The sequence below is a fragment of the Hemitrygon akajei genome, chromosome 16, assembly GCF_048418815.1.
Source record: "Hemitrygon akajei chromosome 16, sHemAka1.3, whole genome shotgun sequence".
NCBI classification, from domain to species: Eukaryota; Metazoa; Chordata; class Chondrichthyes; order Myliobatiformes; family Dasyatidae; genus Hemitrygon; species Hemitrygon akajei.
The window spans coordinates 64,666,208-64,692,928 of record NC_133139.1 but is presented as its reverse complement, the minus strand read 5'-3'; the positions used below and the strand labels follow the sequence as shown (position 1 = coordinate 64,692,928).

Sequence of the window (26,721 nt, the reverse complement as noted above, 5' to 3'; positions counted from 1 at the left end):
TGAAGGAACGAATAATTCTGCAGCTGCTAAGAAGTTTAGTGTAAACGAGAGAGAGTGAGAGAGTGGAGAAAGGCAGAGGACACGCTGAGGGAAAAGCCAAAGACAAAATGTGCAAACTACGGGAAAACATGGCAGTAGCCAGAACTGGAAGAAAAAGTTTTAGAGTGGATGAATCACCAGCGATTGTCCAGATACATTGTTACCAGAGAAATGATTTGAGTTCAAGCGTTGAAATGGGCCAAAAAACACCGTGAGGTCAGCGAAAATTTCAAAGCTACACGAACTTGGTGCACCCGATTTATGAATAGACGTGATCTTGTGTTGAGACAAAAAACGAAGATTACTCATAAAATTCCCGCGGGGTGTTGTTTACGTTCAAGAATGCTGTTAGATGGATGAAGCCAGTTGCTTGAAGTGGGTTAAGGAGGTGTGCGTCGATGTCCCAAAGGTTTCGGGAAAGAAAAGTCGCTAACTGTTTGGGACGTCTTCAAAGCACACTTGTCAGGTGAGACAAAAGCAGCATTGAAAGCTGAAAATACAGACATTGCAGTCATCCCCGGTGGTTTGATCTCCATGCTCCAGCCACTAGATGTGTGTTTAAACAAATCATTCAAAGAATTCATGCGATGACAGTGGAACGAATTTGACTCAAAAACAGCCAGTAAATACGACCTGTCTTCCGTGAATTCGTTTTTCCAAAGTTGGCACCCTGTGTATAAGCTGACACCCTAAATAGGACCAAAATTTAGGGCCAAATTCTCGGCTTATACACTGGAATTTATGGTAACCTACGTTTCCACAGTTTCTGGAAGGATCACCAGGATCCTGAAGAAATACCAGATTAGTACCATCCACAAACACGTAAGGAAGCTCACATCACAGCTTATGTGGGTCAAAGATGAACAGGACTCAAGGGGGTGGCTGGCTTTTACAGGATTCCCTGTGAATGTGCTAGATGGAACACACGGTGGAAATCCATATCAATGACCAAAGACCATTTGGGTACCCAGAGAAATTGGCGGTAGCAGAACATTGCATTTGCAATGGCCATAGGATTGACTTCTGCACAAAGACGTGCCAATGGCTTTTGGGTTGACCCTGGTGAAGGAAGCCTTTGAAATAAAATTAAAAGAAAAGAATTTTAACAAAAGCACAGGACTCGCACTAATTAAGGACTTGAATTTGATCGTAAACAAGGTGGGACAGCAGAAACCTGATTAGATAAGAGCTAACTGATCAGGGATGGGCAATTTGGGGGAGGTATAAATACCAATAGACAAGACATGCCCAGGCATTATCCCTGAAGAAGATGACAGAGTTTGTCATTGATACATCAACACCTGTACCGGCTGGAAGCCTGAGAAGAATTTATTTGTCATATATGCTGGGAAAGCACTAGATTAGTGGTCACCAACCTTTTTAAGCCCAAGATCCCCTACCTTGGCCTTAGAGAAAGGCAAGATCGACTCCAAATCGATTAGTTACACGCATGCACACTGGGGCAGAAAAGACCGGAAGTAAAATCCCACAACCCGGAAGTAGAAATAATGCATAAACACCAGGGTGCCCACCCCTTTTTTTGCACCACAGACCGGTTTAATATTGACAATATTCTTGCGGACCGGCCAGTGTGGGGGGGCAATGTTAAACAAGACTGGAATACAGCGATACTCGAAGCAGGTTCCTTATGTCCAGTCTATTCCGCAATTTAGTTTTCACGGCTCTCGGCACTTAGCTGCTGTCCCGCCCTGCTCACGTTTTTTTCTGCTGAAAAAACTCAACGGGTTCGTCTTTAAGTTCAGGGTGCTTGGACTCAAGGTACCGAAGCTGTTTTGAGTGCTTCATTGACGCATTAGCCAGCCTCCCAGCCCGAACTCCAGCCTCTGCCCGCCAGACGCCCTGGCCAGGTGCGGCTGGTCGTGGGTGGGGTGAGAGGACAAGGTCAGGGCCGGAGGTTCCCGTGCCAGGGCCGCGGCGCGGAGAGAGCGGCTGAGCCAGGAGAGCGACAGGCCCGCGCCCACCCCCCTTGTAGGATCTATCGGCCGACAAAAGTTTGTTTCAACAGATCGCAGCGGGGTAGCTGCTCTGCTACTTACGAAACCTTGAGCCCGAATTAGGTCGTCTGTGAATGAAATTCACACCGGTGAATTAGCACTGGATTCCCCACAAACATTCGGTGTTCTAAACAGTTTCAGAGGCGCCACCCATCTGTCCATGCTCCAGGCCAGTACCAACAGCACTTCCTGCCGGCTGCGCTCCGGGCCAGTAGCATCGGTATTTCCTGCCGGCCGCGCTCCGGGCCAGTAGCATCGGTATTTCCTGCCAGCCGCGATCCAGGCCAGTAGCATCGGCACTTCCTGCCGGCTGCGCTCCGGGCCAGTAGCATCGGTATTTCCTGCCGGCCGCGCTCCGGGCCAGTAGCATCAGTATTTCCTGCCGGCCGCGCTCGGGCCAGTAGCATCGGTATTTCCTGCTGGCCGCGCTCCGGGCCAGTAGCATCGGCACTTCCTGCCGGCCGCGCTCCAGGCCAGTAGCATCGGTATTTCCTGCTGGCCGCGCTCCAGGCCAGTAGCATCGGCACTTCCTGCCGGCCGCGCTCCAGGCCAGTAGCATCGGTATTTCCTGCCGGCCGCGCTCCAGGCCAGTAGCATCGGCACTTCCTGCCGGCCGCGCTCCAGGCCAGTACCAACAGCACTTCCTGCCGGCCGCGCTCCGGGCCAGTAGCATCGGTATTTGCTGCCGGCCGCGATCCAGGCCAGTAGCATCGGCACTTCCTGCCGGCCGCGCTCCAGGCCAGTACCAACAGCACTTCCTGCCGGCCGTGCTCCGGGCCAGTAGCATCGGCTCTTCCCGCCGGCCGTGCTCCGGGCCAGTAGCATCGGCTCTTCCCGCCGGCCGCGCTCCGGGCCAGTAGCATCGGCTCTTCCCGCCGGCCGCGCTCCAGGCCAGTAGCATCGGCTCTTCCCGCCGGCCGCGCTCCGGGCCAGTAGCATCGGTGGTTCTCGCCGGCCGTGCATTTAGGCGACTGATGACCTCGCGTGGGTTCAAGTTCAACAGTGGGCATGGCAGGGAATGAGGAAAGGTGCAACTGACTCCTATTGTTTCCTCATGGCCCGGTGGTTGAGGACCACTGAAGTACACTGTGTAGTGCGGGGGACCTACACGCATGCGCACTGGGCCGAAAGAACGGAACGAAAACCCCGCAACCCGGAAACAATCTCTCAACAGTATTTGTGTTGTTTTTTTTCTTGGGATCTACTGGGAAAGTCTCAAAGATCGACCAGTCGATTGCGATCGACAGGTTGGCGACCACTGCACTAGATCCTTTTTTATTTCCACGATTTGACTTAAATGCTCTTTTGACTTTGTTTTGGTTTGATCTGTTGAAAATCTACTGTACTGTTGGACCTTGCAGAGAGAAGTGTATCTATTCTTAGGAATTCATTGAAAACAGGTGACAATAATTTTTCTACATCACCAAATTAGGTGAGCTGGTAAGGTAATATATTGCACCTGAGGAAAGTTGTGTAGTTATTACAAAGGTGATAAATACTTCCTCTGCCTCCACAATTTTGGTTTTTAGTTTGTAGTAAATTGTTGACAGGTTTGCAGTTTTTCTTTTGATTTGACATGATGCACAATGTTTTATAGAATAGCTCAAAAATCCTATTTCAATATATTTTAAATTTAGAAAATGAGACAGTAAGATGTGAAAATAGTTGTGGGGGCTGAATACTTTATCAAGGCACTATTTACAATGTAAATAGCATTATAAAATGTCGTTTGAAGTGCTTATAGGGCAATAGCTGAGGTAATAGATGGGGGAGTGGTGGTGATAACTAGAATGATCAGATTAACTGCCTGGGGCAAGAAATCTTTAAAATGGTTTGAAGTATTGCATTATATCTATAATTTTAAAGGCCCCCTTCCTTCCGAGCTCTTTCTGAACTGATAGACTGAGCAGGTTTTCATCTCTTAATATTTTATTTACAGCAAATGGACAAAGTAGATAGTAGTTAACTAGATTTGTCATTTTAAAATTTAATGAATCAGAGTTCCTGTCATTATTTAATTATCAGGAAGAGATTTGGAGGTGTGTGAAATCAGTATTACTTTGAAGAGTCTTATCTCCAAGGAATGTTATTTTCTCTGCTTGGATATTATCTAGGGCAGGTTTTCTCAACAACTCTGCAGCTAGTAATAATCTCACAAAACCTCTCATTGATTGTGCTCGATTGACTTTTGATCCTATTCAGCTGATCTTGACCTATTTAGAAAAGCAACTGCCTGATTGTTTCTCACTTGGTGGGTATTCTTGCCTTCAAGCTGGAAGATCCCTCTAACAAGACCCATCATAAAAATCTGAAAACATGAAGTTATACAGATACAGCAGTAAATTCCGCTGCACTTTCAAAGTAAATTTATTATCAAAGTACATCAATGTTACCAAATACAATCCAGAGATTCATATTCTTATCGGCATACTCAATAAATCCATAATATTACAATAACCATAATAGAATAAATGAAAACATGCACCAACTTGAGTATTCAATCACTCACTGTTCAAAAGGTGACAAACTGTGCAAATACAAGAAGAGTAGTAACAATAATAGTGAATTATAAGTAATAAATATTGAGAACATGGGATGAAAAGTCCTTGAAATTGAGTCCATATATTGCAGGATCATTTCAATGATGGGGCAAGTGAAATTGAGTGTAGTTATCCCCTTTGGTTTGACAACTTGATGGTTGAGGAGTAACAAGTATTCCAGAACCTGATGATGTGAGTCCTGAGGCTCTTGTACCTCCTCCCTGATGGCAGCTATGAGAAGGGAGCATGCCTTGGGTGTTGGTTGGGGGGGAGAGATTGTTCCCTGATGATGTATGTGCTTTCCTGTGACAATATTTTGTATAGATGTGCTTAATAGTGGGGAGGGCTTTACCCATAAATAGCTGGGCTATATCCACTACTTTTTGTAGGATTTTCCATTCTAAGGCATTGGTGTTTCCATACCGGGTTGCAATGCAGCTAGTTAATGTGCTCTCCATTACACGTCTATAGAAGTTTGTCAAAAGTTTTAGATGTCATGCCAAATCTTCGCAAATTCCTAAGGAAGTAGAAGTGCTGTCATACTTTCATTGTAACTGCAGTCGTGTGCTGGGCACAGGGAAGGTCTTTCTGATCTTTAAAGTTGTTGATCCTCTGAGAAGGATTGGCTCATAGAGCTTTGGTTTTCTCCTCCTGAAGTCCGTAATCAGTCTTGTTGACACTGAGGTGGTTGTTATGGCACCATTCAGCCAGATTTTTAATCTCCCTCCTATGTGCTAATTCATCACCACATTTGATTCGGCCTATGACAGTAGTGTCATCAGCAAACCTGAATATGACACTGGAGCTGTGTTTAGCCATACAGTCATAAGTGTAAAACAAGTAGAGCAGGGGGCTAAGCAAAGTTGTGGTGCCCCTGTGCTGATTGAGATCATGGAGATGTTATTGCCAATCCAAACTGACTGAGGTTTACATGTGAGGAAATTGAGGATCTACTTGCAGAAGGAGGATTGAGGCCAACGTCTTAAAGCTTATTGATTAGATTTTAGGGGGTGATTGCATTGAATGCTGAGCTGTAATTGATTAAAAAAAAACATCCTGATGTATCATCTTTGCTGTTCAGATGTTCCATGGTTAAGTGAAGAGCCAATGAGATGGCATCTGCTGTGGACTTGTTCTGGTAGGCAAATTGGAGTGGATCTAAGTCGCTTCTCAGGCAGGAGTTGATATGTTTCATCACTGGGTATACAGTTGCAAGAAAAATTTTGTGAATCCTTTACAATTACCTGGTTTTCTGCATTAATTACTTATAAAAATGTAGTGTAATAACATGCAAACAATAGTTGTATCGTCTATACTGGGTATACCACTTAAACAATCAGCCTAGGTTCAAAAAAAGTATGTGAACCTCTGAGGTAATGCCTTCAACAAAAGCTGTTTAGAGTCGGGTGTTCCAATCAAATCAATGAGATCAGAGTGAAAGTGTGGGTTGTAAAGCTGCCCTGCCCTATATTTTAAAAAAAGACACACAAAGTCAGGTTACTGACAGAGTCTGCTCTCTCTAGAAAAATCTGTTTATGGACCATGCCTCGATCAAATTAACTTTAAGACTATCTTAGAATTGTAGTGATGCAGGAAACTAGAAAAGGCTACAAAAACATTTCTAAATACCTGAGTGTTCATTAGCCACAGTAAGAGAAATTGTCTACAAATGGAGAAAATTCAGTACTATTGCTACTCTCCCCAGGAGTGGACATCCTGCAAAGATCACACCTAGACCTTAACTTGCAATGCTGAAGGAGGTGAAAAAGAAGCCGAGGGTAACAGCAAAAGCCCTACAGTAATCTCTAGAACTAGCTAAAGTTTCAGTTCATGTGTCCACCATGAGGAAAATACTGAACAAAAATGGTGTTCATGGAAGGACACTGCGGAAGAAACCACTGCTGTCTGTGGGGGGGAGGGGGGGATGCTGCAAATCTCAGGTTTGCAAAAGACCACCTGGATGTTCTACAACACTTCTGGAACAATGTTCTTGTGGACAGATGAGACAAAAGTTGAACTTTCTGACAGAAATGCACACTGTTATAATTGGAGGAAAAAAGCACTGCATACCAATACCAAAACTTCATCCCAACAGTGAGGTATAGTGGAAGGAGCGTCATGGTTTGGGGTTGCTTCGTTGCCTCAGGGCCTGGATAACTTGCATTTGTTGAGGGAACAATGAATTAAAAATTGTCTCGACATTTTACAGGAGAATGTCAGGGTAGCGGTCTGCCTCCTGAAGCTCAGTAGAAGTTGGATGATACAGCAAGACAATGATCCGAAACACAAAGTAAATCAACAAGAGAATGGTTTAAAAAGAAGACGATTTGTGTTTTTGAATAGCCAGGTCAGAGTCCAGACCTTAACCCAATTGAGATGCTGTGGCATGACCTGGAAAGGGCTGTTTGTACAAGGTGTCCCAGAAATATTGATGAACTGAAACAGTTTTGTATGGAGGAGTGGTATAAAAATTCCTCCTTGCCATTGCGCAAGTCTAATCAGCAGCTACAGGATACATTTGGTTGAGGGTTTTGCTGCTAAAGGAGGTTCTACCAGTTATTAAATACAAGGGTTCACATACTTTTTCTCTTGCCTGGTCGTGATTAAACAATCTGTTCAATAAAGACATGAAAAATACAATTGTTTGTGTGTTATAGTTTAGGCAGATTGTATTTGTCTATTATTGTGACTTGGATGACAATCAGACCACATTTTGAGTAATTAATGCAGAAAACCAGATAACTGCAAAGGCTTCACAAACTTTTTCTTGTAACTGTAAATGCTACCAGATGATGGTCATTGAGACAGGTTACCACATTTTTCTTGGGCACCAGTATAATTGAAGCCTTGTTTGAAGCAGGTGGGTTTCTCAGACTGTTGAAATGAGAGGTTAAACACTCCAGCCAGTTGAACACCACTGATTTTTATTACTTGGCCAGGAACGCCATCTGGGTTGGGTGCCTTTCATTCATTCACTTCCCTGAAGGCTGCTCACATCTGCCTCAGAGACTGAAATCACAGGATCATTGGGGGCAGTGGGAGTTTGTGATGGTTCCTCCATGGTCAAAACTAGCATAGAAGACATTGAGCTCACCTGGAAGCAAAGCCCTGTTGTGGTCTATGTCACTTGATTTAACTTTATAAGAGGTGATCATATTCAAGCCCTGCTACAACTTCTAATCCTTACAATGGATTGGGTATATTTTACCCTGACAAATCTTGTAAACTTGAAAAACTGTCATAAAGACAAAATTCTGCAGATTCTGGAAATCTGGAGCAACATGCACAATTTTGCAGGGTTATGTCAGGCACCATCTATGGAGAGGAGTAAACGGTCAGTGTTTTGGGCTGAGACCCGAGAATCCTGATGAAGGATCTTAGCCGGAAATGTCAAACATTTATTCCTCTCTTTAAGTGCTACCTGACTTGCTGAGTTCCTCCAGCAATTTGTGTATGTTGAAAGAATATCTCTCTTTTTGGTGGTCATCTAGAAATGTATCACTTAATAAAAACACTTAATACAGTGCCATTATAGTTGTACTTTGTTTTGTGTTTCTTCACCAAAGTACTCAGTAAGACTCTGGTTGGATCAGATGACCTGGCTGAAACATGTGGATGCACGAGAAGATCTGCAGATGCTGGAAATCCAAGCAACGCATACAAAATGCTGGAGGAACTCAGTAGGCCAGGCAGCATCTGGTTAGATTGAAAGTTACAAAATGTAACCCCACTATTTGAGAAAAGAGGGAGATGAAAACAGGGAACCACAGACCAGATAGCATGACCATGGAATATGGTAGAATCTACTAACTCAGTACTTGGAAAATTGGGTGAAGTTAACATGGATTTAGTTTGGCATATGTGTGTTGCCATCTTCTGAGATTGTAACCAGATCTATAGATAAAGCTTTGGGGTAGGAGGAGTTGGGAAATAATTGTCTTTGACATATGTGTATTTTCAGGAGGTATTTGAAGTGCCACACAAGAGGTTATTGAATGGGTTTAGAGCACAAAGAACTGAGAGTAAAATGCTATCAAATTGAAAAGTCAATAAATGGGCCATTTTGGGTTAGGAGACTGAGACTAGTGGGATGCCACTGGAAGGGTGCTGGGGCTCCAACTGTTTCAATTTATGATTACAATTATTTGGATGAGGGGATTAAATCTAATGTATCCAAGTTTGTGGATGATTAAAAAAATAGATAGCAATGCATTGTGAAGAGATTTTAGGGAACTATTGATGGGGGTATGTCAAATGGAATATAATGCGGTAAAACATTCCATTGAATAAACTGTGAATAAAACAGCTTAATGTCATGACTGATTTTTTTTATTCCTGTAGCCCCACTCCCCATGGAAGCTATTGAAAAAATGGCTGCTCTGTGCATGAAGGACCTCGATGAAGAAGACAGTGATGATAATATGGATGATGATGACCCGGACTTGATGGTAAATATATCTTCCTTAAAAACCTTTTGACATTTCACCCCTTTTGTGATGTCCAAACTGAAGGATAACTGTTATATAAAAGGTAATTATTGAAGCATTCTCTGTGACCCAACCACCTACAGCTACTCTCAGTATTATTTATTTACTCATTTCTTAGTATTATTCAATATTATTTCTCGCTATTATTTGCACTTTTGTATTTATTCTTTGTCCTTTGCACATTGGCTGCTTATTAGTCTTTGTGTAGCTTTCTTCATTGATTCTATTGTATTTCTTTGTTCTACTGTGAATGCCTGCAAGAAAATTAATCTCAGGGTAGTATTTGGTGACCTATTTGTACTTTAGTAATTTTAGTTTGATCTTTGTATGCCACAAATCTAAACTAACAGATAGATCTATGACTGAAGCTTCAAGAATCAACAGAATGTCTTGGAAATGTCATCTGGTACAAGAGGATTATTGAATGTTCAGTCTCAGTATTGAGCCCTATACTTCTAAAACATTAAATAAACTAGTTCAATGTGTCTGTTATTCTGATTGCATTCCAGTGGGTTTGTTGCAAATTAACTTGAAGAATACAATGAAGGCCCAATGTATCCTGTTAATGTGCTCAAACAGGGCACGTCTGATGTCTCATTTATCTGTAGTGCAGCCATTGTGCAAGGTATCACTGGTCACACCACTATGTTTTCCCTTCGAGATTTGAGCTTTTCCATCCTCTGCCATTTGGGCTAATAACAGCAATACCTTCATGAAGTAAAGCAAGATTTTTGATTAATAATTTTTATTAGTTTTGCTGTTTGTTAAACTATTCATTGCCATTACTGCCAAGCTTCCTTGCACTGTGATGTTTGCCACATGTTACCAACAGGTTTGCAATGAAAAGCTAGGTTTTTTTTGTAGAATTAAAATAACAATAGCATAGGGGTGGCACAGTAGAGTAGTGGTTAGTGTAACACTTTTACAACACCAGCGATCGGATTCAATTCCCGGCCCTGCATATAAGGAGTTTGTACATCCCCACCCAACCCCCTCCCATGACTGCATGGGTTTCCTCTGGGTACTCTGGTTTCTTCCCACTTTCCAAAGACCTACGAGTCAGTAGGTGAATTGGTCACGTGGGTGTACTTGGGCAGTGTGGGTTTGTTGAGGTGGAAGGGCCTGTAACTGTGCTGTATCTCTAAGAAAAATTTAAAACTAAATACGGTCAAAGTGGCATAGTGTAATGAGGATGTGTATTGACAGTGTTTTAACCATCAAGTTATATCTTTGGTGTTCCTCGTTCTCCCTCTGTTATTCTATGTTATTGTATGCATTTTGTTTGCCATCGTGCTTTTGTTATTCTCTTTATTTTAATGTTCTATCTCTTCTGAGATGATCTGAAAATTACCATTGCAGAGAAGGCCAAGAGCTGGCAGTTTTATCGTATTGTGTCTAACCACTAACGAGGACCACTTCTGAGACTTGGGAATCTAGATTGCAACTTTTGTAACAGTGCTGTTCTTTAGGCACTGAGTTAAAGATGGGAAAAAGTGTTTTGTGTCACCCTGAAGAGTTGGGAGTCCTAGGTAGAGGAGTCATCCTTTAACTATTACAAAGAAAATAGATTACCTAGTGATGGTACTTTGATGGTTGCTTGAAATTTTGTGGTGTACAAATTGGCTGCTGTGTTTTCTATATTACAACTGTGACCACCTTCAAAAAGTACTTCATTAGCTGCAAGGCCAATTTGAACATTCTGTGGGTATGAAGGGTCTTTTTCTTTCTTAGTGCTCTTGCAGGAATAGGGATTTGTTGATCTATTAATGCATATGACTGACCTATGCTTCAGAAATAAATCGTAAAAGCTCCTTGTCTACAATTACTTTGTGACCTTTCCTCTCAATGAAGAGCAAGTTATTTTCTTTTTCAAATGGCAGCAAAGCAACATGGTTTAATTTTCTGGAATAAATCTTTTATCTCATTACATTAGATGGGCAATAAAGCTACATTGAAACATCCAGTGTGATGCACCATTTGCATCAAAGTAAATCGGTGAATATTGGAAGCAGCCTGCAAGTGTTGTCATGCTTCCAGCTCACTAACCCAAGCTCATATGTCTTTGGAATGTGAGCGGAAACTGCAGCAACCAGAGGAAATCCACATTGTCACCAGGAGAGCATACAACATCCTTACAGACAACAGTGAGAATCGAACTCTGATCTTACAACTGGAGCTGTAATAGTATTACGCTAACCGCGATGCTATGTTCCACCCCATTTTCTGTTAGAGATTTCAATTCTACTGGTAAACGCTAAGGAAAGCACTCTTATTGAGAGTAAAACATGCAAAGCAATTGTAGACAATGACCTTTCAAATTTATTTCTTGGGTGTAGGGCAGTCCTATGCGTTGCAAGATCAAATCAATAAATTTAAATCCTTCTGCCAGTTTGAAATCCTTTTTGTTTCTCCAATCTCTGACTATTCTCTGAAGTCATCAACTATCAATACTAAAAGAAATATGCCACAGCTACTTTACAATTGTGATGCATTGAGCTGATCTTAAGTTACTAGTTTGTCTTTAGATTAATCTATGTAATTCTGGACTGTTAAAGTTGCTACTTTTCTAGGCAGAACTGAATGAGGTGCTTGAAGAAGAGAAACCAAACATGAATATCACTTCCCCTGAAGAAGCTAAGCCTACGACTGACAGAATTCCACAGGTAGTTTAAATCTTATTTGCATTCTTGTATTATCAATTAAATAAATTTATTGAGATTGCACTTCTTGCAGTTGTGTTTTGAGGAATTTAAACTTTTAATTTCTAGTCTTTAAAGAATGGCGTATACAACAAAGAACAATACCAGTCCTCAAATTTTGCCGCTAGGTTATCACTTCCATGGAGGTTAATATGGACATGGTGGATCTGTTTCTTGTTGCATGTCTGAGTTTTAAGAGGAGACTAACATCTTCCATAGTTCAGGATCTCCTATTTAATGGTTATGTACTTGAGTAGAAATTATTCAGGGAACAAGCACAAGATGCTAAAGGTTAACATCAGTACAAGCAGCTTAAACAGAAAAGCTGAATAAACTTGCTTTTGCATGTCCAATTTAAGGAGCTGTAGAAAATACAATGAATTTAAGAAATTAGGTGCTCTCTTGAATATTATGTGGGGAGAAAATAGGCAATTCTCTTTGGAGCTTCTGGTTTACTCCAGCTCCCTTTCAGCTGAAATCTCCAGGATGCTTTGTGAAAACAGTGGTGTTGCTTATCAGCAGTGCTCCAGCAAACAGAACATTGAACGGTACAGCATTGTACAGCCCTTTGGCCCACAAAGCTTTCCATTGTACTATCATCCATGTATGTCTATCTAAGAGTCTAGTAATGTCCCTAAAAGTATCTGCTTCTGCCACCACCACAGTAGCACATTGTATACACCTAGCACTCGGTTTTAAAGAAAAACAACTCTGATATCCTCCTCTATACTTTCCTTCAGTCATCTTAAAATTATAAGCCATTTCTGCCCTCGGAAAAAGTCTCTGATTGTCCATGGAGATCAGTATGGACATGGTGGATCTGTTTCTTGCTGCATGACTTAGTTTTAAGAGGAGACCTAATAACATAAATCGCTATGTGATAAGGACTTTTTTCTCGTCTTGCTTTCTCCAGACAGCTTCGACTTTGGTAGTGGGTTTAGATTCTTTCTTTTATAATAAAATTATTACAGTTCAAATTACAATTTAATTAATGTACATGTTCAATTATCATTATAGGGTACTGTGATTGCAAGTGTGATTTAAATATAATGTATTCAGTACTCTTCTATCTTTTTTGATTCATAATATATATCCTCATGTACTTTGTATTCTTCTATGTGAAAATTAATAAAAATATTGAAAAAGAAGAGGAGACCAACATCTTCTATGCCTCCTGTCTTGTATAAGACAAGACTTATCTTGTCAAGTCTCCTCGCATCAGCAGAAAATTCTTAGATTGCTTAGCTTACCCTGATAAGACATGCCCTATAATCCGGGAGCATCCTGAGAAATCTCTGCATCATCTCTAAGGCTTCCCTTTATTGTCCTTTGGATGAAGACCATTCATTGTTTCAGAAGCAGCTCTCCACATTAGCATCATAGGGTCATACAGCGCAGAAACATGCACTTGAGATATCGACTAACTATCCATACTAATCTCATTTACCAGCCTACTGGATTGAAGATCTGTAACTTGCAGTTCTGCAGTGACTCTCTTCTGAAAGGAATGTCTGAATTGAGGACCTTTTGTGTCATGTTTGATAGTAGAATGTAGTTTTGAAGATGTCTTCCAAGATTAATTTTCAGGAATCAGATTTATCCTTTTGGGACTAAAATTTATCTTCAGACCTGAAATTCAGCTGAGTCTCCTCCTGTTTCCAGCATCTGGATCTTTAACTTGCAACTAGTCTGGACTGGATTCAAGTAAAACATGGAGTTTGGTTCTTAATAGGGCTTCAGTGCATAGTATGATTTAGAAACGGTTGATAGATTGTCATATTAAATCAATATGAACAACTAAAAGCTCCCTAGTAAGTTCCATGGGTACAATCTCAAAATAAAGAATTGGTCATTCAAAACTGAGATGGGAATAATTAATTTTGAAAGTTGTAAATCTTTGTAATTTTCTACCCCACAGAACTTTGGTTATTGCTCAAAGGGGTTTGTAGTCAGATTGTACTCCTGTTCCTTTAGTTCCTTTTTATAAGTTTCTTTTGGTAGTTTTCTATCAATCAAAAGTTATCTAAATAGTTTATTCCTGGTTTGATACTGAGAATTGACCAAATGTTGATCATAATGTGAATTGTGTTTGGTAGTATTTTGCTCTAATATTAATTGTGCATGCTTGTTTTTAATTACAGTCCAGTACAACAGCTGCAGATGGACTGGAAGGCACTTTGATGGAGAGGATTGAGATGTACAGATGTGCAATAGACAACGCTAAACAATCTGGCGAAAGTTCCAAATTACGAAGATATGAACGTGGCCTTAAGGTATTTTTTTTTAAAAAGTTGATGGTCTGAAATCTAGTTAGTACACTTGTCCAATTGGAATTGATGAGCCTGATCTGTTTCTGTGGCATAATGTCTTTACTTTGAAAAGGCAGCTAGTGCTTTCACGGCATTGATGTTGGAACATCATGGGCAAATAAACTCTTCTCAGGCTTTCTCAATAAGAGTTTATTCATTCTAACATTCTGTCATCTGATTATTGGGTTCAAACTATTGTTGCTGTGTTGAATGTTGGCCTAGATTATATATTTAAATTGTGGATTAGGGCTTGAATTGTAGCCTTTTGACTGTTGGGAACTGCTTGTGCTTGTTGGTTAAGGATACCCAAGTTGTGGATGATGGGCAAATCTGCAAATTAGCTTTTTCAGTTTCCTAACTAATTTACTTTTTTTTAAGACTCTACAATCAATGCTTACATCTGTGAAGAAAGGGAAGCAGATTAACGAAGAAGACATCCCACCTGCTGTGGCTTCTGGGAAAAGTAATAACACAACTGCTCTGCCCATCTCGGAGACCTCAACATCTTTAATGGAGGATCGGTCTCCAGTGACAGACCTGCCTGTATCTAGAGAGCCCCCCAAGCCTGCAGCAAAATCGGCAGCACCTCCATTGTTACCCAAGCCAAAGATAGCTGTACCCGAGGTTACTCCTCCATCAGTCAAGAGGCCAAGCACACAGGCACTGCTAGAACCTGCAAAACTCGAAACAGCCACCCCTGTGCCTAATAACAAAGGTAGGGTCAGACTTCTGCATGCGTTGTACAGTTTCTATTTCCTGATTTAAATAGCTGTTGCCCCTCAGTGGGTAGCTTTACATGGCTGAGTCAGAAGCTGGGAGCTCAAGTGCCACTCCAGAAACTTGATCACAGAGTGTAACCTGTTACTCTTCATTGCCGTCCTGAGGGTCTGTGATATTGCCATTTGGATAAGAAGTTAAACCTGTCACGAAGCATAACAACAGATACCATAAGACTTACAGCATAGTAGACGTCCTTTGGACCTTGATGTTTCGACATTTTTAACGTCGTCTAAGTTCAATCTAACCTTTCCCTCCTACATAGCCGTCCATTTTTCTATCAACCATGTGCCTATTTAAGAATTTTGTAAATGCCCCTAATGTCTCTGCCTCCGTCACTAGCCCTAGCAGGGCATTCTACGCATGTACCATTCTGTTTATTTATTTTTTTTAAATGCCTCTGATATTCCCTTTTATACTTTGCTCCAGTCACATTAAAATTATGCCCCTTGTAATTAGTCATTCCACCCTGGGAAAAAGTCTCTGGCCATCCACTCCATCTATGTCTTTTATCATCTTGTGCAGCTCTATCAAGTCACCTCTCATCTCCTTTGCTCCAAAGAGAAAAGCCCTAGCTCACTCAACCTTTCCTCATAAGACATACTTTCTTATGCAGGCAGCATCCTGGTAAATCTGCTCTGCACCCTCTAAAGTTTCCACTTTCTTCCTATAATGATAGAATCACAACTGAACACAATATTCCAAGTGTGGTCTAACTAGGGTTTTGTAAAGCTGCAACATTACCTCAAAGCTCTTGAACTCAATCCCATGACTAATGAAGGCCAGCACACTGTAGCCCTTCTTAACCATCCTATTACCTTAAATGGCAACTTTGTGGCTTTTCTGCAAGCTTGTTGGGTACAGTGATAGTTTAAGCATTGCAACAATTATACAGTATATCAAAAGTACTTAATTATTTGTCATAAGTTGTATTAAAATATGTCTTTTAATCATTACAAAATGTGAAACAATGTAATTAGTATCAATACTGAGATAATCTGATATTGTGTTTCTACTATATTTTTTGACTTTATTGCAAGCATCACCTATGTTATTCTTCTGGTACCTTGTGGTTAGGAGACTACAAACAATTCTGATGATTCTAGTTACACACTCAAAATGCTGGTGGAACGCAGCAGGCCAGGCAGCATCTATCGGAAAAAGTACAGTCAGTGTTTCGGGCCGAGACCCTTCGTCAGGACTAACAGAAAGAAAAGATAGTAAGATACCTACTATCTCTTCTTTCAGTTAGTCCTGACGAAGGGTCTCGGCCGGAAATGTCAATTGTACTTCTTCTGATAGATTTTGCCTGGCCTGCTGTGTTCCACCAGCATTTTGAGTGTGTTGCTTGAATTTCCAGTATCTGCAGATTTCCTTGTGTGATGATTCTAGTTATCTGATTAAGATTTTCCCATTTGTCAACCACAATATAAACTTACAGGGTTGTCAAGGTAGTTAAGACCAAATTATTACAGATCTAGGTATCAGCAAATTTATCCTAATGTTCTCTAACAGTCCTTGTATTTTTCCAGAGTACAAAAGTATCAGGAACTGGTTAAATTTGTATGGCTGTACGAATGTGTGTATTAAAATTATGGACATTATATATCCACCAATCATGTCCCACTTGACTATATGGTTCACTTTTCAACGTTATTTTTATGGATGGAAACTGAGGTTGTAGATATCAGATAAATATGAGGAGTTTTAAGACAAGTGCCGATTGAAGCTGTTTAAATTTTAATCTAACTTCATACCATCAAAATGCATTAATAAGAATCTAGAAAATATAATTGTCTGCATGAGAGGATTTTTTTCTAACCTAAATAAAATCAGAAGGTAATAGGAAAATAAAATATGCTTTTAAAATTTTAGGTGAAATTTTATGCTTTTTTCCTGATGGGCAAATCTTTTTCACATTGGTTGTGTCGTTTCTCATTGATACAATTATATTTCTTTGTTCTACTGTGAGTACCTGTAAAATGAATCTTGGGAAGTATATGGTGATATCTCTAGTTTGAACTTTGAAGTTACTTGTATGAGCAGTGGTGGGTTGTAAACATTTCACTGAAAGTAAAAGGGAACTCTTATGTACTTTAACAATTGACTTTGAATTTCCTCCTTTTACTGACCATCTTTCAATTTTACTTTACGCTGTTTTGGTGTAAGTGTTTAAGTATGTACATTTATGGTCTTTACTGTGTACAGAGATTTGGGGTTATTTACTGATACATGCTTGAATACTCTAGGAAGATCTTGTGAAGCCTAGAAAATGTAACCTCATTGGTCTAGTGTATCCATGTATTGTGAAATGTAACTGAATTTTGTGTGTGTTCCCATGTAATGTGAATAGACAGCAAAGTAGATTTGGCCAGGTTGTTGCTGGCTGGGGCAAAAACTCTAGTCTCTTGCCTGCAGAGTATTAAAGAGAAGTTTGAGTTTGAGCTGAATTCTTTGACATGTGAATGAACAATATTCTCGTTCTTTCTGATTGTCCAATTCTCACACACTTACAGAGCTGATGCTCTCCACCTTGTAGTTTGGTGCTACTGTTACAGGCCATTTCTCTTGGAATGAATGAGGTATGGAGCAATGGGCATGGTTTCTCAATTGCATGGAAAACCTGTAATTTCATGGTTTTTTTTCAATTTTGTTCAGTACCAGTAAATTCCAGCATGAAAGAGAGTGCCGTGAGCCGGCAAAGAGAATACAAACTAGCCGCACTGCATGCCAAACGTAATGGGAACACTGAGCTTGCAACAAAATACTACCAAATAAGCAAGGTGAGGTTAATATTGACTTTGTGTTTTAAATAATAGCAATTTGAACAGGATGTGAGTTGTCTGAATGGGTCCATTAGAATGGACATTCTACTGTATATTCACCACTATGGCCGCTTGACTATATTCACTTATTAATGATGAGATTCACACTAAAAATTATGAATAGTGTTCTCCGGCAATGAAGGAACCGATGATGTATTAGGTGCAATAGCCTGTTCTTAAAAAAAATTAAATGTGATCCCACCTTGGTATATGTTGAAGCAAACTGGGAATCTGTAAGACAATATGGTGTTAGCCTGAAGTGAACACTGAACAAGGTTTAAAAATGATTTTTGTTACATAGCCTACACTAGACTGACCTCTGCTTGCTATTAGCATGGATCTAACCTGAAATGTATTTGGATTGTTTCTGTTGTTTCTATAACCGGACCAGAATGCCAAACTATGTGCAACTAACTTGTATAGTTAACTAACTAGTATACAGCCTCGTTCAGAGTGTCTGTTAGAGAACTTGTGAAATGATTGGGATAGTAATGGGATGATTTGATCAGTATCTGAGACAGCTGGTTCTGTACCTGAAATAAAAAGTGTCCACCTTCATCCCTCCAGTTAACATTCCTAATCTTGATACCACTGAAATTGTTACAGAAGTTGGACTTTAAACGAAAGGTTGTTAAGAAGTGAGGGTGTTGGGGTGTTGTTAAGAATGGGTGGATAAAGATGGTAGATACAAACCAGCCATGATGCCATTGAAAGTAGAAATAGACTTGAGGAAAATGAGTGACTCCCCTGTGGCCAACAGTTTTAATTCCACTTTTCATTTCCATTCCAACATGTCAGTCCATGACCTCCTTTACTGCCACGATTAGGCCACCCTCTGGTTGGAAGAGCAACATCTCATTTTTGTCTTGTTAGCCTCCAACCTGATGGCATGAACATCGATTTCGCTCACTTCTGGTAATTTCTCTCCCCTCCTCCACCCCTCTTTATCCATTCTCCATTCTAGCTCCACTCTTATCCTTCTTCTCACCTGACTGTCACCTCCCTCCTTTCTCCCATGGTCCACTGTCCTCTCCTGTCAGAATCCTTCTTCAGCCCTTTACCTATTCCACTGATCACTTCTCATTTCATCACTCTTTCTCCTCTTCCCCCTCACCACCTTATTTTGGATTCTTCCTCATGCCTTTTCAGTCTCAGCCTGAAATGTCAACTGTTTAATCCCCTCGGATGCTGCCTGACCGGCTGAGTTCCCCCAGCATTTTGCATTTGTGTTACTGTAGATTTTCAGCATCTGCAGAATCTCTTGTGTTTGATTTCCTCTGCTTTCTGTTTTTTCTGGAGTATCTGGATGGAAACAATGGTGTGATTACTCCAGCTAGGCCCCCTGACTTCCATACTTATTGGAAGCTATGGTGAAAATGTAAATTAACCTCACATGTTTAACAACATTTTGTTCTTTCTGTTCAAATTAGAAATTTGATCCCTTTCTTGAGGCACTGGATAGAGGAGAGACTGTGGACTTCACTAAGCTGCCGCCCCCTTTTGGTATGTATTTGTATATCAGTATTACATTGTTACTTCAGTGTATTTTCAAGCTTCTGCCAGCTGTCAGTTGATCCAACACCTCCACCCGTTACCACACCCCACCACCACTACATCCATGTCAGCCACTTCTCTCCACAGACCCTCAGCTCCCTTCATCTCCCCCAACCCCATGCACTGCCACTTTCCACTAAACACTCCACAACTCTTACCTACACTGACAGTCACTGTCCAGTTGCGTTTTCATAAACTCTGCTGCTACCTAGAAGAGTTGCTCTTACCAAGTGCCACTTTATCATTTTGTGACAGTCACCTTATGTACAGATACTGCTGCACCTAGCATTACTTTATGTACATATAATTAATCTATGTATATAGGCTAATCTTGTGTACAGTCTCTATAAAATGTATTCATCCCCTGCCCCAGAAGCTTTCATGTTTTATTGTTTTACAACATTGAATCACATTGAATTTGATTTGACTTTTTTGACACTAATCAACAGAAGATTATTTCATGTCAAAATGAAAACATATGTACAAAGATCTAAATTAATTACAAATAAAATACAAAATAATTGATCGCACAAGTATTCACCCCCTTTAATATGACACACCCAATCATCACTGGTGTAGCCAATTGGTTTTAGAAGTCACATAATTAGTTAAACAGAGATCTGTTTTTGGAGACCTGTGAGTAGGCAAGGTGTTTCAATTGACTTTAGTCAATACACCTGTATCTGGAAGGTCCAACTGCTGGTGAGTCAGTATCCTGGCAAAAGCTACACCATGAAGACAAAAGAACACTCCAAGCAACTCCACGGAAAGGTTATTGAAAATCACAAGTCAGAAAATGGTTACAAGAAAATTTCCAAGTCACTGAATATCCCTTGGAGTATAGTTAATTGTCAAGAAATAGAATAGGGCATAGCTGTAAATCTGCCTAGAACAGGCTGTCCTCAAAAACTGAGTGGCTGTGCAAGAAGGGGACTAGTGAGGGAGGCCACCAAGAGACCTGTGGCTGAGGTGGGAAAGACTGAGCAAACAACAACTATTGACCGGGTGCTTCAAAAGTCTAGCTGCAATTTCTTGCAAGTTGGTTTCAACAGTGGCTTTCTCTTTGCCTCTCTTCCATAAAGCTTAGAGTTTGCAAGAATGCACGTGGAAGTCTCTGAAGTTGGATGGAAGAAGGTTCTGTGGTCTGATGAACTCAAAATTGACCTTTTTGACCATCAGACTAAATGCTATGTTTGGCATAAACCAAACACCACACATCATCAAAAGCACACTACCGTGAAGCATGGTGGTGACTGCATCATGCTGTGGGAATGCTTCACTACAGCAGGCCCTGAAAGTCTTGTGAAGGTAGAGGGTAAAATGACTGCAGCAAAATACAGGGAAATCCTAGAGGAAAACCTGATGCAGTCTGCAGGAGAAGTGTGACTTTGGAGAACAATTGTCTTCCAGCAAAACAATGACCTCAAGCATAATGCCAAAACTACACAGGAATGGCTTAAAAACAACAAAATTAATGTCCTGGAATGGCCAAGTCAGAGTCCAGACCTCAATCCAATTGAGAATTTGTGGATAGACTTGAAAAGGGCTGTTCACTCACGATCCCCATGCAATCTGACAGAGCTTGATTAGTTTTAACAATATAACAATTACAGCACGGAAACAGGCCATCTCAGCCCTTCCAGTCCGTGCCGAACGTGCCGAATGCTTACCTAGTCCCACCGACCATAACCCTCCATTCCTTTCCTGTCCATATACCTATCCAATTTTTATTTAAATGACAATATCGAACTTGCCTCTACCACTTCTACTGGAAGCTCATTCCACACAGCTACCACTCTCTGAGTAAAGTTCCCCTTCGTGTTACCCCTAAACCTTTGCCCCCTAAATCTCAACTCATGTCCTCTTGTTTGAATCTCTCCTACCCTACCTTCCTGTCTTTTGTAAAGAAAAATGGGGGAAAGATTTCAGTGTCCAGGTGTGCAATGCTGATAGAGACCTATCCACACAGATTCAAGGCTGTAATTGCTGCCAAAGGTGCATCTGCTAAATACTGACTTGCGCAATCATTTATTTTGTGTTTTATATTTGTAATTAATTTAGATCACTTTGTAGAAATCTGTTTTCACTCTGACATGAAAGTCTTTTTCTGTTGATCAGTGTCAAAAAAGCTAAATTAAATCCACTGTGATTCAGTGTTGTAAAATAATATATACACACACATACATACATACATACACACACATGTATATCTCCTCACTCAGAATTAGTTGTACATTGTGTTTTATAGAATTGACTTTATTTCTTACATCCTTCACATACATAAGTAAAAATCTTTGTTACATCTGTCTCTGCAGAGTCCTGCAATTAAGGGAGGTACAGTTCCCGTTACCAGGCAGTGGTGCGGCCAGTCAGGATGCTCTCAATTGTGCCCCTGTAGAAATTTCTTAGGATTTGGGGGCCCATACCTAACTTCCCCAAATGTCTGAGATGCAAGAGTCCCTGATGTGCCTTTTGTACATACACAGCTGGTATGTACAGACCACATGGGGTCCTCGGCGATGTGGATGCTGAAGAACTTAAATCTGTTTACCCTCTCAACCGCAGGTCCATTGACATCAATAGGGGTTAGCCTGTTTCCATTCCTCCTGTAATCCACAACCAGTTCCTTTATTTTTTGCAACATTAAGGGAGAGGTTGTTTTCTTGACACCACTGTGTCAGAGAGATCATTTCTTCCCTGTAAGCCACCAGGCCAATCAATGTAGTGTCATCGGCAAATTTAATTAGCAGATTAGAGCTGTGGGTGGCGGCACATTCACGGGTATACAGGGAGTAAAGGAGGGGACTTAGTATACAGCCAGGATCCAGTTGCACAAGGCAGAGTCAAGGCCGAGGTCTCTGAGCTTCTTGTCGAGCCTGGATGGAATTTTGATGTTGAATGCTGAACTGTCGTCCAAGAACAGCATTCTCACATAAGCATCCTTACACATCCTCCAAGGACGGTATGCAGAGCAGTGGCTATTGCGTTGTCTGTCGATCGGTTGTGTCGGTAGACAAATTGTAAGGGGTCCAGTGTGTGTGGTAGCAAGCTGCAGATGTAGTCCTTGACCAGGCCTTCAAAGCATTTGCTTATTATTGAGGTGAGTGCAACAGGATTCCAGTCGTTCAGGGATGTTACCTTGATCTTTTTTGGTACAGGGACAATGGTGGATAATTTGAAGCAGGAGGACACTCTACACTGTGAGAGGTTAAAAATGTCAGTAAACACACCTGCCAGTTGTGCTGTGTACATCCTGAGTACTTGCCCTGGTATGCCGTCGGTCCCGTAGCTTTGCGACTGTCCACTCATTGGAAATATCTGCATTCGTCAGCCTTGGATGATCAGGTTGCAGGTTGTAGTGGTGGCTTTCCTCGGAGGCTAAGAGTTAGTGACATTGAACTGAGCATAAGTGATTGAGCTCATCTGGGAGAGAGGCCACGATGTTGGCGGCATCACAGCGTTTGGCTTTGAAGTCTGCGATGGGATGCAGCCCTCGCCACAAGTCACATGTGCTATTCGTTGTGAATCTTGACTCAATCTTACCCCTGTATTGTTGTTTTGCAGCCTTGATAGCTTTGCGCAGATCATAGCTGCTTTGCTTGATCTCTAGCTGATTGCCAGTGATGTAAGCTCTATGTTGTGCTGTAAGTGCTGTTCACACGGAACTATTGATCCAGGGTTTCTGGTTTGGGAAGAGCCTGACCGACTTCTGGGGGACAACATCGTTGATGCAGTCCCGGATGAAGCACATGACTCAATCGCTGAACTCAGAGACCGCCTCATCATGGAAGATATTCCAGTCGAGTCATCGAAGCAGTGGACGGTTTTAACTATGGCCACCTCTTGTTTCAGCTTCTGCCTGTACGTCAGCAAAAGCAGGATCAAAGAGTGATCTGATTTTCCAAAAGCTGGGCGAAGGAGAGCTTTGTAAGCTTTGCAGGAGGGAGTGTAATAGTGGTCAAGTATTGTTTTTATATTTAGTGTTTTTTTGTTTTTTATTTTGTTCTTCATGCTTGTTGTTTTTCTATGCTGCATTGTATCTAAAGTAACAATCATTTTGTTCTCCTTTGCGCTCGTGTACTGAAGGATGACAGTAAATGATCTTGAATCTTAAATATTTTGACTTCTGCAGACAGTGGTTCTTGTAAAGTGTAATGGGAGCTCGTTCAATCTGAGTGCTTCTGAATCTTGTTGACTTTAAGAAGTCATTCATAAATATAGAATTAGATTAGCTACTATCTTTTTATTCAGGTGTAATTTTTCTTCCTAGATGCTATTGCAAAGGCCCAGCAATCAGTCCCAGCTCCCTCAGCTCCAGCAGCCTCTCCTGCTCAGTCAGTGACTCCTTCAGGTGAGTCTTGAATGCATTTGGTGGATTCTTCCATTAAAACAGAATAATCTTGGTGTTTTCCTTTTTTTCCTTCTGTTGTTATGAAGAATTGATTTCTTTTTATGGAATATGTTTCTTGGTGTTTTGAGAATGCCGTGAGAAAGCATGAAAAAATTGGGGCTTTAGCTATTGGTAAGATGTGCTATAGATATTGTCAACTCAGCAACATTTTGCCATTTACATTCTTGACCCGGAGGCATGGTTTGCTGAGGATGCAATGATAGCTTGGGAAGTAAGTTGCGAAGAGGTCATGAGGAGGCTGAATTAAAAGGCAGATGGCTTAAATAAGTAGGGTAAGTACCATTTCCTGGCAACAATTGCAGGAGATCGACCTGAGATCTAACTCAGCATAGAGTGATCACCCACCCTCTGACAGCATTGGAAATATTGCAATAGGCTTGTACTCTATTTTCCACCCCTCCTTCCAATTCATCTGTTGTATCTGTTATATACAGAATGTTTGCATTACTGATTCTGAAGCAGTAGGCATCATCACACTGCTGTGCATGCAATCTTATTCTCCAATACTGCATTGGAACGGAGCAGTGAAAGTACAATTGGCAGGTGTTTAAAAAGTTTAGTACCATGCTAGAACACATGTCAAGAATCCTCCTTGAATGGAGCTTTAAGTTCTGCCCTTGTTCCTGCAGAGGTTAACAATTTTCCCTTAATTGAAGCTTTAATTTTCTTATCCGCAGCAATTCCCCCTCCCCCTAAAGATATCATGGAAGCCCTTCAACAAAGAATGGACAAGTACAAGTCGGCTGCTGCACAGGCTAAGGGTGCAGGCAATGACCGGAAAGCAAGAATGCATGAACGCATAGTTAAAGTAAGCAATCTTCCAAAATGACACACTGTGGCCAACATTTTGAATTAACCTGTTATTTCTATTCCACTGTTCCTGAATAATAAAATATTTAAGTTGCTGTCTTTGTTCAGATCAGCTCTCCTTGGAGTAGCGTGTCATTTTAATATACACTCTGTAGAAACTTTAAGTATCTTCTGTGCCTAATAAAGTGGCCATTGAGTGTCCATTTGTGGTCTTCTGCTGTTGTAGCCCATCCACTTCAATATTTGTGATGTTCTTTCGGAAATCTCTTCTGCACATCACTGTTGTAACAACATGTGTTTATTTGACTTACTGTCACCTTCCTGTCAGCTTGAACCAGTCTGATCATTCTCTGACTTCTCTCATTAACAGAACCGCATATTACTAGATTTTTTTTTGCTTTTTGTACCATTTTCTGTAGACTCTAGTCTGTTGTGTGTGAAAATCCCAGGCTCTCAGTAGTTTCTGAGATACTCATATCACCCCGTCTGGCACAATAATTCAACCTCAGAGTCACTTATATCACATTTCTTCCCCATTTTGATGTTTGGTCTGAACAACAACTGACCTTTGGCCATGCTTTTATGCATTGACTTGCTGCCACATGATTGGTTGATTAGACATTTGCATTAATGAGCAGGTTTACAGGTGTACCTAATAAGACCATAAAACATAGGAGTAGAATTAGGTCGTTCAGCCCACCCACTCTGCCATTGCATCATGGCTGATTTATTATCCCACTCAGCCCCATTCTCCTGCCTTCTCCCTGTAACAGAACGTCCTAACTAATCAAGAACCTATCAACCTCTGCTTTAAATATGCCAGTGATTTGGCCTCCACAGCTGTCTATGACAATGGATTTCACAGATTCATTCCCCTCTGGCTAAAAAAATTCCTTCTCGTCTCCATTCTAAATGGACATCCATGTATTCTGAGGCTGTGCCCTCTAGTCCTAGACTCTCCCACTATAGGAAACAACCTTTCCACATACACTCTAACTAGGCCTTTCAATATTTGATAGGTTTCAATGAGATCACCACCTCCTCCCCTTTGGAAAAAAAAATGCAACATTGCATTTGGCTTCCTTACCACTGACTCAACCTGCAAGTTAAGGAATCCTGCATGAGTACTCCCAGTCCCTTTACACCTCTGATTTCTGAATTTTCTCCCCATTTAGAAAATAATCGATGCCTTTTACTCCTTCTACCAAAGTGCATGATTATATACTTCCCTCCACTATTATCCAACTGCCACAGAGTGTAATAGTTGATTGTAAATAGAAATTAAAAATTAGAGGATGTGTGAATTGGTGTTCATACTCAATTGCAGGTGTATATGAGGTGAAGATCTTCTCTCCCAGCTCTGTTTCTCATTGATCATCTTGTGTGAGATCACCTTTCTACTTTGCTGTTATATCTCTTCCATTACTCAAATTTGACTGTTACGGAGCAGCAAAAGCTGAATACAACAATTCCCTGTGTTCTTGACCAATGTTTTACAATCTTTTTCCAGCAATACCAGGATGCCATTCGAGCACACAAAGCTGGAAGGAATGTTAACCTCAATGAACTTCCTGTGCCACCAGGTAAAGAATATTTTTTAATTAATCTTAGTCATCTGTTGTTAGACCGGTTAACCTGTGATCAGTAGTGTGCAGAGGGCTAAAGTCAAACACAAAATGTTGGAAACTCTTGACGGGTCAGAAAGCAGGTCTGGCGCAAAAAAATCAGCTCGACACATCAGACTGGTGATTTTTTTTCTTTCTTTGGAAGATGAATCCCCCTTGATTTGGGCAGATCTTGCTGCACAAGCATTGAGATCCTTAATCTGTGCAAATGAAGGGCCACAAACTTGGATTAGTTTTATTTGTCACATCTACATTGAAATGCACAGTAACCTGCATAAGTTGCATCAAATTAAGTCAGCAAGCATTGTGCTGGGCAGCCCACAAGTGTCACCACATTACCAGCTTCAAGATAGCATGCACATAAATCACTTACCCTAACCGTATGTCTTTGGAATCTGAGAGGAAGCCGAAGCACACAAAGGTCTCAGGGAGAACGTACAAACTCCTAACAGCCAGTGGTGGAAATTGAACCCTGATTGAAAGCGCTATAATAATGGCTGTGCTAACTGCCACGCTATCACGTTGCCCCCAAAAGGTTAACTGTTATTTCCCTCCATGGATGCTGCCTGATGCATTGAGTTCCTCCTGCGTCTTTTGAGTTGCTGCACGTCTTTAGGATGTGACAGAAAA

General features: G+C 41.1%; 1 protein-coding gene across 5 annotated transcripts in view; it reads left to right on the top strand.

Annotated features, from left to right (window-relative positions):
* cc2d1a (coiled-coil and C2 domain containing 1A) overlaps positions 1–26,721 on the top strand; it is a 255,202-nt gene that overhangs the window by 154,743 nt on the left and 73,738 nt on the right. For 4 of the 5 annotated variants that reach the window (XM_073069056.1, XM_073069054.1, XM_073069055.1 and 1 more), the window contains 9 exons: positions 8,936–9,042; positions 11,652–11,744; positions 13,922–14,053; positions 14,468–14,804; positions 17,525–17,649; positions 19,122–19,194; positions 23,516–23,596; positions 24,334–24,464; positions 25,977–26,049. In XM_073069056.1, coding sequence (XP_072925157.1) covers positions 8,936–9,042; positions 11,652–11,744; positions 13,922–14,053; positions 14,468–14,804; positions 17,525–17,649; positions 19,122–19,194; positions 23,516–23,596; positions 24,334–24,464; positions 25,977–26,049 — 1,152 coding nt within the window. Of the gene's footprint in view, positions 1–8,935; positions 9,043–11,651; positions 11,745–13,921; positions 14,054–14,467; positions 14,805–17,524; positions 17,650–19,121; positions 19,195–23,515; positions 23,597–24,333; positions 24,465–25,976; positions 26,050–26,721 lie in introns of those variants that run through there. The other variant, XM_073069059.1, reaches the window with a different exon arrangement.